Source organism: Coturnix japonica, chromosome 2 (assembly GCF_054131305.1).
Source record: "Coturnix japonica strain WE chromosome 2, WE-NBRP24, whole genome shotgun sequence".
NCBI lineage: Eukaryota > Metazoa > Chordata > Aves > Galliformes > Phasianidae > Coturnix > Coturnix japonica.
In genome coordinates, this window is record NC_140664.1 from 52,443,382 (window position 1) to 52,461,353 (window position 17,972).

Below are 17,972 nucleotides of genomic sequence, written 5' to 3' on the forward strand. Positions count from 1 at the left end.
ATAGTAGTCGTCATAGTAGGAGATGTGTAGCCAAGTGTCAAAAAGCTGGTTTGTTCTTTAGTGCCATAAGGTTTGACACTGAAATTACAACCTTGTATCTTTTATTATGTCTATCTTCCTGCCACAATTTTAATTCGCTATATTGTTTTTTTTTTTTGTTGTTGTTGGTTTTTTTTTTGGTTTTTTTTTTTTGTTTGTTTTTACTTGAGCCTTATGAATTTTAGTTGTTTATAAGAAGCTAATAGAAATTCTTCTTCTTCTTTTTTTTTTTTTTTAGGTACTAAGCCAAATGATCTACAGTTGACAGTGTCTATGTTAAAAATGGATGAAGAGGATAATCAGAGGAGAGATGACATTGATGAGATATCACAAAACAAGTTGAGAAATGACTCCCTGAGAAATGTATCAGGAGACAACACTGAATGTGACTCTTTGTCTCAGCAAGGAGCAAGGCTCATATCAGATGAAGTTTTCAGTAACCTTGAAGAGAAAAGAGAAGAGAATGGCACAAACAAAAGGGCATTGTCAGGATCACCAAACTCGGACACTGCTGGAGCAGAGAGACCTGAAAATATCTCCAGAAAGAGAAAGCTGACATCTTCTGCCGATGCGAAAGACAGTGACAGGAAGTTGCAGAAAGTTCTAGCTGAAAAAGATAGCATAGAAGCTGGAGCTGTAAAAATTGAGGGAGTCACTGGCTGTCATGATGATAATGGATGTAATTCAAATTTCATGTGCCCACATTGTGATTTCAAGTGTGCTGATGGTGCCATACTGAAAATTCACAAGGAAAGTAAACATTCACAAGAGGTTTCAGCTGCTGTTCCTGAAAAGTTACCTTTTTCAGAAGAAATCAGTCTTGACTGTAGAGCTGAAAACACGGACAAAGATCTTAAAGGGAAAACACATGATCAGTTTTTACCATCCTGCTCTGATTTAGAAAAGCAAGAAAGCCACTCTCAGCAATCCAAAGAGCAAACATGCCCTCGCTGTAGTTGCACAACTAAGTGTGATTCAACATTACATACACATGCTAAGCAAGATCATGGGAAATCCAAGATATTTTGTTGTGATCTTTGTGGTTTTCAGAGTGCTGAGGAAAATCTCCTAAATTCTCATTTTCTTGGCAAGACGCACCTTCGACGCCAGAATCTTGCTGCACGGGGAGGATTTGTACAACTATTGACCAAAAAATCCTTTAAAACCAGAGAGAAGAATGTGAGAGTAAGACCCAGGAGCAGTAAATTAAAGGCAAGGACTGCTGATGCAAAAGAATTGAATGTTTGCAGTGCATTGGAAGACTCAAATGTAAGCTTGTCTAAACAAAATGATGGCACTGAACTTCTTGCTGAAATGATACCATCTGCAAATATTCCTGCTGAAAAAACAGATAATGTGATAGGAAAGCTGCTTTCGTCCAGTGTAGAAGGAGATAATGAAGTTCATACTGAAAAACCTGGACCCTCAGATTTCTTGCAGAATTCAGAATTCCCTCCAATTACTAGAAAACTAGTTAGCAGGTTAAATGCGACAAAGAGATTTGATAGACTGGAACATAAAAGAAACATTGTATTGCTAAGGGCTCCTTTAGGAGGAAATAGATCTTTTAGATTAAAAAGGCAAGTTAAAAGAAGGTACAATTTGTTGGGTAAGAGAAGCAAGTCTGAAACTCGAAGAGCATACATGAAGCATATGTCCAGCACACAGCTTAAACCTAGTGATTCAAGCCCGACATCACATACAGAATTAGAAACAAACGATAAGAGTCACTGTAATTTGACTTCAGAAATTCAAGATCTTACTCAAGGGAAGCCAAATACTCTTTCTTCTAGCACTACAAATACTAAAAATACTGAAGTTGAACATATTACATATCCTAGTGTTCATCATACTTGCATTGACTGCGGTGATATTTTTCAGAACAAAGAAAGTTTGGAAATTCATGTTGTAAATTTTCATACAAAAAGTATTCAGTTTCATTGTCAGACATGTAGTTATTCCTGTGAAGTCAAGGAGGACTTGGAACAACACTGTCAGAATACTAAACACCAGATGGGGAGCTGTAGCTTTAATTGTCAACTTTGTTCATTTGTCAGCTTGAATGTGATAAATTTTCAAAGCCATATGAGTGAAGTGCATAATATGTCCCATAGTTGTCCAACTTGTGTTCTGTTTTTTCAAACACAAGAGGAGCTGACAAAGCATCAGAAAGATGAGAAACATGATAGTTCATTATTTCAACAAGCTACTCCATTGAGTAACAGTGGTCTGACCTTGCAAGTGGTAAGTTATGCTGACTCAGTATCAAACAGTAGCCAAGAGCTTGCAAAGGAAATTAAAGTATCAATGAAAACAAAACCTCCAGACTCTTCCATTGTAAATCAGAAAAACGAACTAAAGCATTCTGTTCTGAGTAAAACCCAATTTCAGTGTAAAAAGTGTTTTTATAAGACGAGATCTTCCACAGTTCTTACAAGGCACATAAAACTCCGACATGCACAGGAATATCACTTTCTCTGCAAAGCATGTAATCTTTACTCACTGAGTAAGGAAGGAATGGAGAAGCATATCAAAAGAAGCAAGCACCTTGAAAATGCTAGGAAAAATAATATTGGACTGCGCTTTGAGGAATGCATTGAAAAGGTTTGTGTTGGGGTTGGTGGTATTAAAACAGTGATGGATCCTTCCATTTCTGAGAATGAGAATACAGAGTTTGATAAAGAAATTGTACATGTTCCATCCTCTACTGCAGAAAATATATTGAGAAATAAGGAATTTGTTCCAGTTGATCAAAGAATTGGGGAAAATGAATTGGTTTTAGCTAACACACCAAAAAGAGGGAGACCCAAAGGCACTATTTCTAGAACATGTACCCATTGTGGTCTTTTGGCCTCCAGTGTTACAAACTTGACTGTTCACATCAGGCGAAAGCACAGCCATCAGTACAGCTATTTGTGTAAGGTTTGCAATTATTACACTGTAACCAAAGGAGATATGGAACGTCATTGTGCAACCAAAAAACATAAAAGTCGTGTGGAGATGGAAGGACATGGAAAACAGGACTCAGAGATCATTGTTAGCCCTGAAGGAGGAAATTTTGAATCTACGAGCAAGAAGGTTAACAGCCCCCTGCCTGCACTGTGTGAACATGCTGAGGATGGTAACCAGACTTTAGATTTGGGGAATTCTATCATAGACCGCCAAGGAACTGAGCAAAGAAATGCTGAGGAAAATGTTGAAAATGCTGGTAGGCTGACAGATTTGGAGCATGCTAGGAATTCATTAAATATAAAACAGGCATTTCATGAATCGGCAAAGGATGCCCAGGATGGTGACCCGTGCTTCCAGAGAAGAATGGTGGGTGCAAATGACAACAAGTGCATACACTGTGACTTCACTGCTCATTCTTCCTCTTCGTTAGAGTTGCATGTAAAACGAAAGCATACAAAACAATTTGAATACTACTGCATGGCTTGTGACTACTATGCTGTAACTCGTAGAGAGATGATAAGGCATGCAGCAACGGAGAAACATAAAATTAGAAGAGAATCTCATGTTTGCTTGTCTGTGGAGGAAGTAAACACGGCACATATAGCTAAAGAAGGCTCCACTCTGTCCCAAGAGAAGCACCATCACAGTGCAGGAGAACTGAAAACTGTTTTAGGTGAAACAAAACGTGCCAATGATGCAGCAGAAAGTGATCATACATGTAAAAGCTTAACAGAGTGCACTGCCTTAGATGAAAATGCATTTCCAGAAATGCCTAAAGAAGGGAGTTCCCAAAATACAGTGGAAAGCGTAGCTGAAGAGGAAACTAAAAATGGAGGAGAAAACATCTTATGTGGAGGATTCCAGGGAGCTCCTCAGAAAGATAATGCTGCAAAGGCTGATGAAGTGATGCCAATTAAAGAGGCAGGTACTTGTGAGTTGCAGAGAAGTGGATGTGGTCAGGAGCTGCTCAACTCAGGTGACTGCCAAGAAGAAAATGAAAATAGATCTGGTGACACAAACTTGAACTCAGGAAAAGGCATGGAAAACTTGGAAGCAAACAGAGAAAAACCTGAAGTGGAGGGTGGAAACACAGACATTGTTGAAGAAATACCACTGAAAGAAGATAATCCGCTTATGCTAAGTGTTCCAGAAACAAAAAGTGCAGCATGGCAATCAAATTTTGCTGGAAACATTGGAGAGATGGTGCAAAATATGCATAGTTTAGAGGGTGACAGAAGTTTCAAAAAGAATCCTACTGGGGAGGAGGAAGAAGCCCTTATGGAAGCACAACATGAAGCAGAAGTAACTATAAATAACAGTATTTGGGAGGCAGATGGCTCAACAGCTGAGGGCATGCAAGAAAGTAGTAATGAAGCTTTAGGAACAGTTACTGGTACTGATGATAAACGAAAGGCAGTGCAAAATTTTGGCAAGTTTGATTCTTCTATAGTAAGATTAAAAAGCAATCAAGATGGGGAGGCTGTAGACCATTCAGATGAAGGACAGGTACCAGGTGGAGTGAGAACTGGTGAGTTCGCAGTGAAAGCAGACGCTTCACCAAGTGGTGGGAAAAAGAAGTCAGAAGGCATTTCCTTTGGGGAACTGACACGTATTCGCTGCGATGACTGTGGCTTTCTAGCAGATGGTTTGAGCGGACTAAATGTTCACATAGCCATGAAACATCCTTCAAAAGAAAAACATTTTCATTGTTTACTCTGTGGAAAGTCATTTTACACAGAGAGCAACCTTCATCAGCACTTGGCCAGTGCTGGGCACATGCGCAATGAGCAGGCAAGCGTGGAGGAGCTGCCCGAAGGAGGTGCAACCTTCAAATGTGTGAAGTGCACAGAGCCCTTTGATTCAGAGCAAAACTTGTTTCTCCATATCAAAGAGCAGCATGAAGAACTGTTGCGGGAAGTGAATAAGTACATTGTCGAGGACACTGAGCAAATAAACAGAGAAAGGGAAGAGAACCAAGGAAACGTCTGCAAGTATTGTGGGAAGATGTGTAGAAGTAGCAATTCCATGGCCTTCCTAGCTCACATTCGTACTCATACAGGTATGGAAATGCTCTCTTTCCAACCGGTCTCTTTCAAACAGCGAACTGTTACCGCTGGCCTTTTTCTGGTTTTTAATCTCTTTAACATTTCTCACGAACTGGTATTCATATTGCTTGATGAGCCACTGATGAAATTCAAAATTACCTTTAGGGGTATGAAAATACAGTGATCAAAGGGCAGAAAATGTAAGAACATTTTAAATGCAGTCGCCCTTCTGCTTTTTGTTTCATATAGAGAGATTTCCTTCCCTTTAATCTAAATTGTAATCATTAATTAGTTCTTAAATTTATATAATGTAGCAGGGGTGTTTTAAGAGAACAGTCAGCTGTTCTAGCTTTCTCTTTTTCACAGTTGTTAAGTATCCACATTGTTTACTTCATTTCAATTCAGTAACGTTTTCAGCACTAGATTATGCTTCGTGATAGTAATTTGTGAATGCATCATTCCTTAATAAATACCAATAATGAGCATCAAGAGTTTGTTGTAGAAATAAGTTATGGGAATTGGAATAGGTCAGCCTTTTGGGAAGGTAGTGTGTAATATTGATGTGATGCACGGGAATGTAATACCTGATTTAGTTTCTGTGCTGATCACACTTTCAATTCATTTTTATGTTTAATTTTAAGTGGAAAATTTAAAAACATTTTTGTAGAAAAATGCATAAGCTGCAGTTCTAAATTTATGTAAAAATTCACTGTGATGTTTCTATAAACCTGCCATACATTCTTTATTTTAAATAGACAGCTTTTCTAAATCACTGAGCTCTGCTTAGACAAGTGGTGTCTCCATGGTTGAATTTATGAGTGGATTTGAATAATAAATTCACATTTCAATGAACATATTTTCATTAAAACTGTAAGGTTTATTTTACTGTACTTTTAAATAATGGCTTATTATGGAAGCTATAGTTTAAATTCATGCAGTATTTGAAACTTAGTGCATGGTTACAAGGAAGAGAACAAAAAGGTAAGAAAAAAGCAACATAGAAGTATGGTAATTCCTGGCAGAATCCTAAAATAGTTTTGTAAGTTTTTTATATAAAAAAAACCAAAACAACAAAAAATGAGGGCATGACTGGACAATAAAGTTTAAAATTAATCTCGGGGAACATGGACATTGTATTTCAAACCTTTCAAAGTATTTTACTTTAACTGCAGCATTATGCATGCCAATAACTCACATACTTAATACTTCCAGCATTACTTCTGTCCTGTCAATAATGTGCTTATCTGTTTTGTTCCAGCCAGTATCTAACTTTGAATGCAGCGTTAAGTCTTTAGAGGGACAGTTCATGTTCACATGGTCAGAGCAGCTTTATAAGCCCTTAATATGCCCTCTTACGGCAGATAAAACGGAATAAAACTAAAGGAGAAGATGCTAATGGAGCTCTCTTTAGAATTCTTTATGCAACTGTCTGGTCAAGACATGTTGCTTATAATTGATGTGTCCATTACTTGAATTCTCTTGTAATTATAGTCAATAAGTCTTGTAAATGTGTTAAAGCTCACTAAAAGCATACAAATTCAAGAACAGAGTAAGGCTAATAATTTAAAATAATCAATGTAGGCATTTCAGCACTTAATTTCCCTTGTGTGTTGATAGCTGATCATTCTTAATCCATTAAGATTTATTTAGTCGTTTACAATGCAAAATAGGTTTGCACTGGTCACTTGTGCCATTTGAAAATGTCCACCAGGTTAAGTGCAGAATGTAGTCCATTAGTCTTCCTTGACTATATGTATTAATTGCATTTAAAATCAAGTTAATGTGGATGTGAAAGTGAGGTAACTATCAATATATGACAAAGCAACCCTACTTACATAAGTTACATCATTGATTGTAACATTTAGTAAAAGTTAGTGTACTTTTTACCATCTGGTCTGTAGGTCTTATCATGAAGTATATTTTCACTGTGCTTTTGAATGGCCTTAAATATCCAAGGCAGTAAAAGGATATGTTTTGTTTTGCAAGTCATTTTTCTGTGGTGCTTGTGGAGAGGTTAGAAGGGTTTCAGATGAGAGTTTAATCTAGGCTCTTTCTCACAGCACCTTTAAATGGATTGCTTTTCTGGTGCTATGCTTATTTCACATAAATAGTAATGTGGAGACCTTTAATAGAGAATAGAAGAAAGGGTTTCTCTTCCAATCCTCGTTTTCATATTTGTGATCTTGTGTTTCATAGAACCTTTACTTCCAGTCTGTATCACGACAATTGGAACTGAATAAACATTTTGGAGTTTTGGTGGCTGAGGGAAATGACCCACACTGCCAATTGTATAGTCACTGGCTTATGCTGTTAGTGAGGCAAAGTGCATTGTTTCTGGCCCCTCTCATCTGTTCCAGGGCAACAAGGGGAAAGCTGCAGCTATTTTCCCATCTATTGTTCTGGTTATGTGCTTTTTCTAAATATTTTTTTTCTGTAGGCAGATATGCATATATTTTTCTACACATATGGATTGATATGTGGATATATATGTATGTGTGTCTAACCTTATCTAGCTCAATTTTGAGTAATTGGTGATAGTTAAGGGAGTAGAGAAGAAGGAAAGTTGTAGACAGACACAACTAATGATTTCCATTAATAGAAAAATATCATTTCAAAATGCTGTTAAATAATCTAAGAGATTTTCACATTGCAAATGAAAAGAAAGCTTTGCTAGAGAGGAGATAACAAGCAAGTCCGTCACATGTTGACAAGTGAAAATGAGGAAGTGTAAAGACAAATACGGGGAGTAGCAGAGGTGGGAGACTTTTTAGTTTTCAATTGATGCAGGTCCCATAAACTTAATTAACAATCAACATGTGAGGAAAAATCACCTGCAACCACATCATCTTTGTTTTCTTTCTCATCGCATTTCTCAATTAATGGAAGATTCACCCAAAGTAAATGTGGTATCTTACTACCCATACCCCAAACAAAGTATGAAGTGGTATAACAGTATTTCACGTGGCTCTGCTTACTTTGCATTGGGCCTGAGCTAAAGGCACAGCTGTGCCTCCAGATAGAGATGAAGTTCGCTTAGAACAGGCAGTGATTTTTTGTTTTGATGATCTTTTGTGTTAGCGTAAGATTAGTATTATTAACTACAGTCATCTCTGCATGATTTGAGAAATTTAGTCTATTTTCAACTTTTTTTCCCCCAGTTCAGTAGTTCAGAGCCATGTCACTGTTACCCATGAAAATTTACAGTTTCCATGCTGTAGCTCATGGGTAGATTAATTCTATGGTTTGTCATTTATTTATTTATTTACTCGAGTCATTTGGTTGGAAAGATGCTATATCAAAAGTATTTGTCTCAGTGAAGTGAAAGCCAGATGTGAAGCCAGCAGCATCACATTAACACAGTAGATGAGAACCACTGAAGTTTGTGGTAAATATGGCTAAGAAATGGTTAATTGTTTCAGTACTGTTTCAGACTAGATACACATTTTTTGCACCATTTGTTTTACTTTTGGTCTGATGCCTTCATCGTACGTGTATATTCTTTTCAATCCAAAAATATATTGGACTGAATTTGAATCAGCAACTTGAAAGGGAGATGTGCTGCTTTTGTTTCAGCAGATAGGTACTGCCTGTAGCCTGCCAGCAAGTGGGTTTTCAAGGAGTGTAAATGGAGATGTTAACAGATATTCAGTGCTGGATATAGGAAATAAATAAATAAAACCTCAAGGCCTCAGTGATTTTTGGATGAGAGCAGTCAACAGAATAATACATTTATGTATTGTCAGCACACTATAGCTACGATTGGTCTGAACTACAGTTTTTCACAAAGGAGTCATGTAAATGGAAAACAGCAAAGGTCTTGTATGGAAGCCCTGCGGGACACCTGCAGTAACAGAATGAGGAACGAATTTACAATTTAATCAGTAGGAGAGAAACTAAAGGAACACAGGATTGAATCCACTTGCTATTTGAATTCCATGGTAAAAAACAGCAATATAAACACCAGTAGATTAAAAAAAAAATCCTCTCTGGCCGTGGTCTTGAAATTATTAATTGCGGAATTAGTTTCTAAGATCATAAGTTAAGACATCAACTTTTAATACTCTTTTATTTAATGCAAAGATAGGCTTTTTTATTTGCATGGACCTCTTTATAGAACACAGTGTTGATTTGAAATGTCACCAAATTAATGATTAATTTAGTTTTATCAGGATCATTTAAATAAACTGGGGTTTTTCGGTGTGATTGATAGAATGTGATTGCTGTTAGCTCCTGCTTCAACCTGCTTTTGACATTTAAACATATAAAGCTGACTAGATATAACCATTCAGGTGCTAAATATATTTTACATCTACTTCCAACAGTAGAAATGGAAGTATTAAGAGATCTGGCTTCATTGTCATTGAACTGTGAAATATTCAACCTTGTCTGCCCGTGCTTAGTACTGTTGACTTTTTTATTTCAGTTAGAAGATTAAAATTAAATGCTTCATTTTTCGTCAGCTTTTGGGAATTAAATTGAAATTTAAGACTCTAAAATTTTCTACTAAGATCCTCGATTTCACCAATGGATTCTTGGAGGAGATTCTGTTTCAAGGGCAAAGCAAAAAGGTTCATTGATCAAGTATGATATAGTGTAACATTTTTCTTATCAGAGCTCTTTATGTATATTTATTAAAGAACACATATTTCATATTACGCTTAACTGTATTGGAAGAAGTACTTCGCAAAACATATACTAAATGTAATATGGAGAATCTGTGACCATATTGTACTTACTTTTAATGGCAGTTCTGTGATTTTAATTTATTGGCTTAAGGATTTAGTGGTCAGAAAATTGGAAAGTGCTATGGCATACTTTAGTATATGCACTCCTTCTTGGGAGTAGCGGAACTGTTTAGTAACACAGAGACTGACAAGTGCCCAATTCAGCTCTTGCAATAACAAAAAGAAAATAATTTTTCTGTAGCCCGGAGAGGATCCCTGTTAATTAAGACGGACAAACAATTTGACTTTTTTGCTGCACTGCTGTGGTACAAGAAATAGGCTGGTACTTTTTCCTTGGAGAAATAATTCTAGAGTTCTGCACTAGACATTTAATATTAAAGTTTGTTCTTGAAATAAATAATAGCCAAAATGTCAATACTTCTGGTTTGCAGAATAATCATAAATTCTTGACCATAAAACAGTCATAAAGGCATAATATTTTATCCACTGTATATTCATACATTGCATGTCATTACAATGGCTAGGTGATGAATCATTTTCTGTGTGTGACAGAACAAATCTGAAATACCAATGCTAATGTAAAATCTATTCGGTGTCGGAAGACTTGTAAAATTACTTTACTTTAAATATACTTGCTTTAAAAAAATTACATTTTCAGTTTACACCAATATCAAAGCACGTTTACACCATTACCTGAGTTTCAGCATTTGGAAATGGCATAAAACAACTTTTGTCGTCTTGCTGAAGGGCTATCTCCTTCATTTTAATATTTTTGGTAAAAAAAGATGAAAAAAGAGAGAGAGAGAGAGAGAGAGAGAGAGAAAAGAAAATAGTGAATGATTTTAAGAGAGTAGTTTCCTTACTCTTGAATCTAAGGAAACTAATGAGTACTGTATAGTATATACCATCTGTGTCCTGGGAGTTATAAATTTATGTGCAAGATGCTTTTTTCGTTAGGCAATAATCTGAAACAGGTTAAATGTGGGATAGGCTTTTTTAAAGGTTATTTTTTTTTTCCCTGGAATTTTTATTTCTTTAACCGTGGGTGATATATTATTCTAATTCAACTCATATCTTATGCTAAATTTTACTTAGGATCAAAGCCATTCAAGTGCAAGATATGCCACTTTGCAACAGCTCAGCTCGGAGATGCCAGAAACCATGTCAAGAGGCACCTTGGGATGAGGGAATACAAGTGTCATGTCTGTGGGTGAGTAAATTGAAACGGTTTCCACCATGGTTAACCAGAAGAAGAGTGCGGGATATGCATTGTTTCAGAATTGAAAACTGTGATGTGAGCAAGAGTGGCTAAAATTATGCATGCATATCCTCCTTTCCATTGTTATGGTAAATTCCTTAAATACAGTTATGACATTCTTTTCCCACTTCTAATCCTGCACTGAAGATGAGCAATTTTATGGGCTACAAGGTCAATTTGAACCTGTAATCTGTAAATTGACTAAATTATAGGATGTTCATTCACATTGCCAGGGAGAACTGTAAATTCCATTTAAAGACATAAAAAATATATAATATAGACTTTAGTGTGTGGGGTTTTTTCTTTTGCTATACTGTTATAATTTTAGTACCATTAACAGATTTCTGGACTCCATTAGGGTTCTCATTCTTTACGAAAACAAAACAGAAGGCTGGTTTTTCAAACAAATGCGTTTAAAATATTGCAGACATAAGACTTCACAAATAAATTGAAGTCTTTTATGTATGCTTGTGTTCTTGTTTGCTACCAAAAAAAAATCTTGTTTTTCTTTTTTATTTAATCGTTATTTCCTCAGAAGGATCGTTCATAATGTTTAATTGTCCTTCAAATGTGTTGCATTTAATCGGAGGCATTGAGACTCCTTAATGCAAAACTAATTAATTTAGCAGAAATGTTTAAAAGGTTTTAAAATGCCATGGCATATATGGTACATCATAGGACATTCAAAGTTGGATTTTAATACCCTACTTCTGATTAAAAATATATTTTAATGTTATTATGCTAGAGAAATTAACTAATATATGCATCATATAAAAACACTTTACTCAAACCTATGTAACCTGCTATAGCAGTCTTATGGCTAATGTGTAGAACGGCACAGGTTCAATTAAATGATGCAGTGCACACATGAATGGTGTGGTGTGATGTTAGGGATAATATTAAGCAGGAAGGTTTTTTTTTCCCCCAGTCTTAGTGTACTGATGTACTGCAGAACAAAGTGAGTTACACATTTTAAAGGACAAGTGAATCTTCAGCTGAAGATGCAGCTGAGTGATTTTCACTGATTCATCTCTCTGTTTTTCAAATAATTTTGCATGCTGCATTATGAGATACTTTGGATGTTTTTACTCACTTACAAAAATTAATTGCTGACTTCTTGTAACACGAAATTAAAATGTATGAGCCTAATTCTTAAGTCCACTGAATATCAATAGTAGAATAACTTGTGCTACTCTTTATTTTGCAGCATGCTTATAATGAACTTCATGTGTAGTAGCCTATTTTATGTTGTTTGAAAAATCTTATTTGCTGTCTCTGCTATACACATTGCTGAGAGTTTGGCATGGAAGATGATTAACAGTTGCAAATGCACTGTTTACACAGGGCTAAGCTCTTTCCTTTAGAAATCGTCAACAAATGTGACAGTGGTTCCTTCTTCAATTCCTTTTTAACTTATAATGAAAAGTCATCACGTTATACAACTATGCAATAACCAGTACAAAATCTAAAATCTTGAAATAGTTAATGCAGAATCTTATGTTAAGAGAAAGAAATTGACAGATTGGGCTTTGGTTCAGTTTTTCACTTTTCAAAAACCCGTTCTTTCCCTTCAGGGTTGAAGTGTTCTTAGAATCTTGTCTCAGAAAATGCTCAGTTTGGTTGTAGTTCCTGACACAAATGGTTTAAACAGTAGACTTGAATGTTAGTGACTGATTGCTTACTGTATGTTGCTAATATGTCATAGGTGGTAGCCAAGCATGTACTTATTTTCCATTTCTGAATATTGTTGTATTATCAGTTTACACCAACAACATGAAGCTGTGCTAGATATGACAAAACAGTGGGCTGAAGAGACGTGCTACAATATCCAGTGCTCACAAAAATCTGATTTAGATACTCGTTCAGATCATCATCTCATTTCACTTTATGTGCACAAAAAATGTATTTTAAGAATTATACATTAACATTGATTTAATTGGAAAAGACATTTTTATACTGTAGCTAACAGTCCTGAAGAATTCAGCAGGATTTGAGGAAGTAGGAATGACCAGGACAGTTTTAACAGAAGTCCAGATGATGAACATGCTATCCTTAAACTTGAAAGAAGAGAAAAAAGTGTAACAGTCTGCACTGCATTTCTGCTGTGATAATTGAGAGGATCGGGCAGTGTGTAGTTTAAAAAACATAAAGTGACAACATAAAAAAAAAAAAAAAAAGCTAGGATTGGCTATCGGATTAGTGGCACTATAGAGCATTGGTACATTAACACCACTGACAATGTCAATTCATTATCATTGATGGCTAAATAATCTTAGAAATGCTCAGTGGACCTATTAGTTCCTGAACATAAGCAGCTCATGCTGCATTTCTTCATTAGCTTTAATTGCTATAAATTTTACCTTTTTAAAAATCATGCTTTAAAAGGTGAAGTGATCTTTCAGGAACATTAACTCTGTAATTTTGTCACAAACAGAAGGTCCTGCACTATGTTTTCTTTTCTGCAGTAGTTAATATTCTATCCTCTGACTTTTAGATTCATAGTAATAAGCCCTGAGCTGGTTGTGAGGATAAATTGTGTTTCAAAAGCTTTTGAATCTTCCTGGGCAGTTTTTAAAGGTGAAATGTCAGTGCAACACCATGTTGTCGTAGGTCTGAATATATGACTTCTTTTCTTCAAAAATTCCCAGATAATTTTTGCTTAAAAGAAGAAAAACCCACAAAATCTCTGTTGTTCTTGTTGTGGGAAGGTTCTGTGCCTCAGTTTTCCAAATGCTCCTCATATTTGCATATATGAAGTACACAGAAATACATACAAAGTACATTTCACACAGTCCTGAAAAACACTGTAGATTTGGTGAGTTGCTTTTATTTTTTATTTATTTTTTATTATTAAATTGAAGTTCAGGGTTTCTTTTTCTTCAGCTGCAGAGCAGAAACTGCATGATACAGAAATTGGACACCAGCAACGTTTTAACATTTGGAAAAAAAACGTCTGCTACTCATTTTCCTTATCGCAGATGTGCGTTAATTTTCTTTTCCATACCCATGGCTCTAAAATGCATCCCCTTATTTCAGAGGTAGCGTCTATTGCTTTCTGCGTGTAGCAAACTGCTGCACATTGGAATTTAATTTTTTCTAAGTCTGGTTCTGAATTTGGCAGCCACCCTGAGCAGATGAACAAATTTTGGTTGAACAGCATTTACAATCTCTGTTTCATTTGCCTGGTGGAACGCAGCGAGCAGGCTTATCATGCACTTTTCAAATCTTATGCCTCAGGTGGAACATAAAAATTGCATTGTTCTGCACTTGAGGTTTTGAACAGAATTTATAGGTGATGTTTGATTTAAAAATGCATCTGCTATTCCACTGCCTTTTCTTTTTCTTGCCTTTGCTTTCGGAAACAGAATTTTGGGGTTGTGGTTACACGTTTCATAAAGAATGACTGCTTCTTTCAGTTCTTTCCCCCTTTCCTTTGTGACTTCTTTAGAAATCTACTGAAGAGGATGGGTGGAAGGTAGGTTTGGATTTGTAGAACAACTGTCAGTATTTAAAACGCACAAAACATTTCTTACGACCTTCCTAAAAATTGAAAAGAAATCTGTAGTAACATCTTTATTAAGTTTATTCAACATAGAGTAGCCAAGTCTTTTGAGGAACACTTGTATATACATGAAGAAAACGGGAGGAGGTGGAAATGGAAATATATGGTTGTTCGTTGTTTTTTTTTGTTTGTTTGCTTTGTTTTTTGTTTTTTTTCCCCTGATTTCTTTCCTGTTTTTTTTTTCTTTTTCTTTTTCTTTTCTTTTTTTTTTTTTTTTTCTTTTAGTCTGTGTGTTTCAAGTTGTTTTGGTGCATAGAGATACCGATCATTTTAACTATCTGCTTCTCAGTTCTCATTTTGCTTTTAAACTCCTTTTTCTAATTAATTCTGGAGATGTTTTGAGACATTCTGCTAAATAAGGACCTTGCTGCATTTCTTTTGTTTTTAAAAAACCTTGTATCAACAAGCTTTCAAGAGAGGTACAGCATCCCAAGCATGGAAATAACTTCACTTTTGCTGTTAATGCAAAGATGAGTTTGGAGATCTTAATCTGTATACAGCTTAGTATTTTAATGACACTAGTTGCTTGGAGGACATCTAAAGGAAAACACTTATCTGTATAATACATAGGTAGAGTGTAGTGGCTAACAGATATTCCCACTTTATAGATAAGAATGTGCTTTGACCAGCTGCATCTAACAGTTGGCTGTGCTCCTGTGTTGCGTTTTTTAAAGTCTTCTAGATTTTAAGCCTGTCAGTGTCAGGCTACTTAGAGTGAAAGCCTGCTCTTAAGATCGCTTTCAGCAAGCAAAAAAGACTTATTCATAAATGTGTTGGTAGGAGCAGGAGAAACATTATATTTTCAAGGATGCCTTAATGTACTGTAATGTAAATTAATTATTTATAGTCGTGCAGTTTGGGAAATCTTAAATAGAAAGTTGCTTCTCTAGTAGAACTATTTTTGTGTGGTATTACCTAGTTTTGGTGCATTAGAAGGGATCTCTGTGTAGATGATTATAATGTCACTTTCTGACCTTTGCAGCTTGAATAATTGTAAATCATTGCTTCATAACGTGTCAGAGAATGTCTGTACTAGGCAATTAAATGGCAGAATATAATAGACCAAATTATTGCCTGTCATGTTTTCAACAACACAGTTAGTATTTGAGTTACACTTAATCATTACGTGCATTAGCAACTTCATTGGAATCCAGCTTCAGGCTGAGCATGAAATACATTACATTATTTAAACCTCTAATGGTAGAAGTCATTTATTTGTGTTGAAGTGTACAACATGCAGAGTTTCATAAAGCAAGGAACACTTGAGAGCTTAATTTATCCAAATCAAAGTCTAAATGCAGATAAACACAAGTGGCAAAAATTAGTAATTTTTATAGGCTGGAAATATTTAAAAATACATGGTTGTGGGTAATTGTAGGCAGCAGGAATAAATTAAAATCACTATTTTTAGTAGGCTCTGAGAACTAAAACTGTTGTATAAATAAATCATCAAATGCATCATGAAATTACATTTTTGAATGAACAATTAATTACACACATCATACCTACAGATGTGCCCAAACAAATCATATGTATTTGGTTCAGCTGTTCAGATTAAAGATTAGCGTGTGTGAAATGACTGCTCCAGACCCAGGTACCGTGAGTTTCTTTCTCTGCCTTTTGTCATTTACTCCAATTGAATGCTTGTGTTGGTTTACTCTTTACTAAAGAGAACGAGTTCAGTCTATGTAACTGCTTTCCAAACCCACCTAAACAAATTAATAAGAAAATGTTAGAGAATCTTGAGGTGCAAAATAGCATATGTCTTACATTATCTTGCCAATTTTTGTTCAGTTCTCTATCATTTTATTAGATTTGCAAACTTGACCTTCAGCACGTAGTCTCTCTTTCTAGTATTTAAGAGAACGACTTGAAATTGAAGCATTTTATTTTTATTCAGAAAAGCTCCCAGCATCCTTCCTCAGCTGGCACATACCCCAAGCTGTGTTGTGTGCGACTTGGCCTGGAGGTCAGCTGACCATTAGCTGGTAGAGGCCAAGGCAGCGAGTGGGAGGCTGTGGTGGGGCCTGGGTAGAGACCCTTCTGTTGGAGCCTGGTAATCTAGATGATACTGTGCAGTCACGGCCAGCTTTCTGACTTAATAAAACGCATTTCTAGCCATTTACGTGCTAAATTAGATTCTAATAATGATTTACTTATACTTGCTGCAGAGAAAAGGTATGTAAGGGACACACTCGTGAGAGTATATATTTGTATTTGAATTACAGATACTGTTAGTGATTCAGACTAATATCCTCTGCATGTAATCGAATTCTAGTGCACTTCCAAATGGTAATTATCAAGATACACAGTGGTGTGACTATGATATACGCGGTATGTGTAACTGGTGCTTTTATGGACATGCATTTTTAATTTTTTCCTGTAGACCGTTCTGATGTTCAGGATGTGTGCATTTCTGTTAGACTGTAGACATCTTAAAAAGCAAAGCCTTCATGTCTTGAGACGCTGTGGCAATTTGAAATACTGCATGTTTCAGAAATGCTCTTAGTTTTCCTCTAATTAAAACAACTTATTCCTGAAGATTTGGGATTCTGAACAGCTTCAAAGTGAAAATCATGTTTTCCCCTTAGGCCACTAAAAGGGTGAAGCATGTACATGCTTGTGGGTCATAGAACCATCGAATACACTGAGTTGGAAGGGACCTGCAGAAAGATCATTGAGTCCAACTCTTGGCTCTACACAAAACCACCCAAAATTCAAATCCTATTTGCAAACACTGTACAAACACTCCTTGAACTTTGATAGCCTGGGGCTGTGCCCACTGCCCTGGGAAGCCTGTGCCAGTGCCTGACCACCCTCTGGTGAACAGCCTTTTCCAGATACCCAACCTGATCTCCTCTGGCATATACCACTGGTTGTGCCAGGGCTTTGTGGTCCCTGGGGCTGATCCATCCCAGGAGGGGGATGAATGAAGCCTGTGACTGGTCATGACCCCAGTATGTTTTCAGAGCCAGCCCAGCCAGCAGTGCTGCTCCCCACTGTTCAGGTGTCCATCAATGTGAATGCTCATCCTGGGGAAGCATCTCACTCTGCTCATACATACCTTTTGAGAGCCCGTGGCATCCATGCCTGTGCAGGAAGGGCTTGAGTCCTGTCCCAAGCAGACAGGAGTTGTAACTAATGGCGTACTAATGGCAAATAGGGCAAAAATGCTAAAATCCAGAATACCTACTGAAAGAGACTTTTGTAGTTATAACCCATGATTTGGGAGAACTGCCATAAGCATTGAGAAAGGTACTATTAAAAATGTCCTTCTACTGGCAGAAGCAGATGGCAGAAAGGAAATTAGCTTGGATTTGGTTACTGTGAGATGAACGAAGACCTCACTTTGTCAGTATGGGTATTTGGTACAGAGAGGGGAAAAGGTTACATTGCTTAAGACACTGGGTATGTTGTTTTGTTGGTAAGCA

The 17,972-nt window shown here is 36.4% G+C and overlaps 1 protein-coding gene across 13 annotated transcripts in view; it reads left to right on the forward strand.

Annotated features, from left to right (window-relative positions):
- The window catches only part of ZNF407 (zinc finger protein 407), a 329,424-nt gene that overhangs the window by 25,140 nt on the left and 286,312 nt on the right, over window positions 1-17,972 (forward strand). For 12 of the 13 annotated variants that reach the window (XR_014943441.1, XR_014943442.1, XM_015855154.2 and 9 more), the window contains exons 2-3: window positions 278-5,050; window positions 10,817-10,931. Coding sequence is in view for 11 of the 13 variants with exons in the window: in XM_015855154.2 (XP_015710640.2) it covers window positions 313-5,050; window positions 10,817-10,931 (4,853 nt within the window). In the remaining 2 variants the exon portion in view is untranslated. Of the gene's footprint in view, window positions 1-277; window positions 5,051-10,816; window positions 10,932-13,862 lie in introns of all 13 variants that reach the window. The other variant, XM_085539789.1, reaches the window with a different exon arrangement.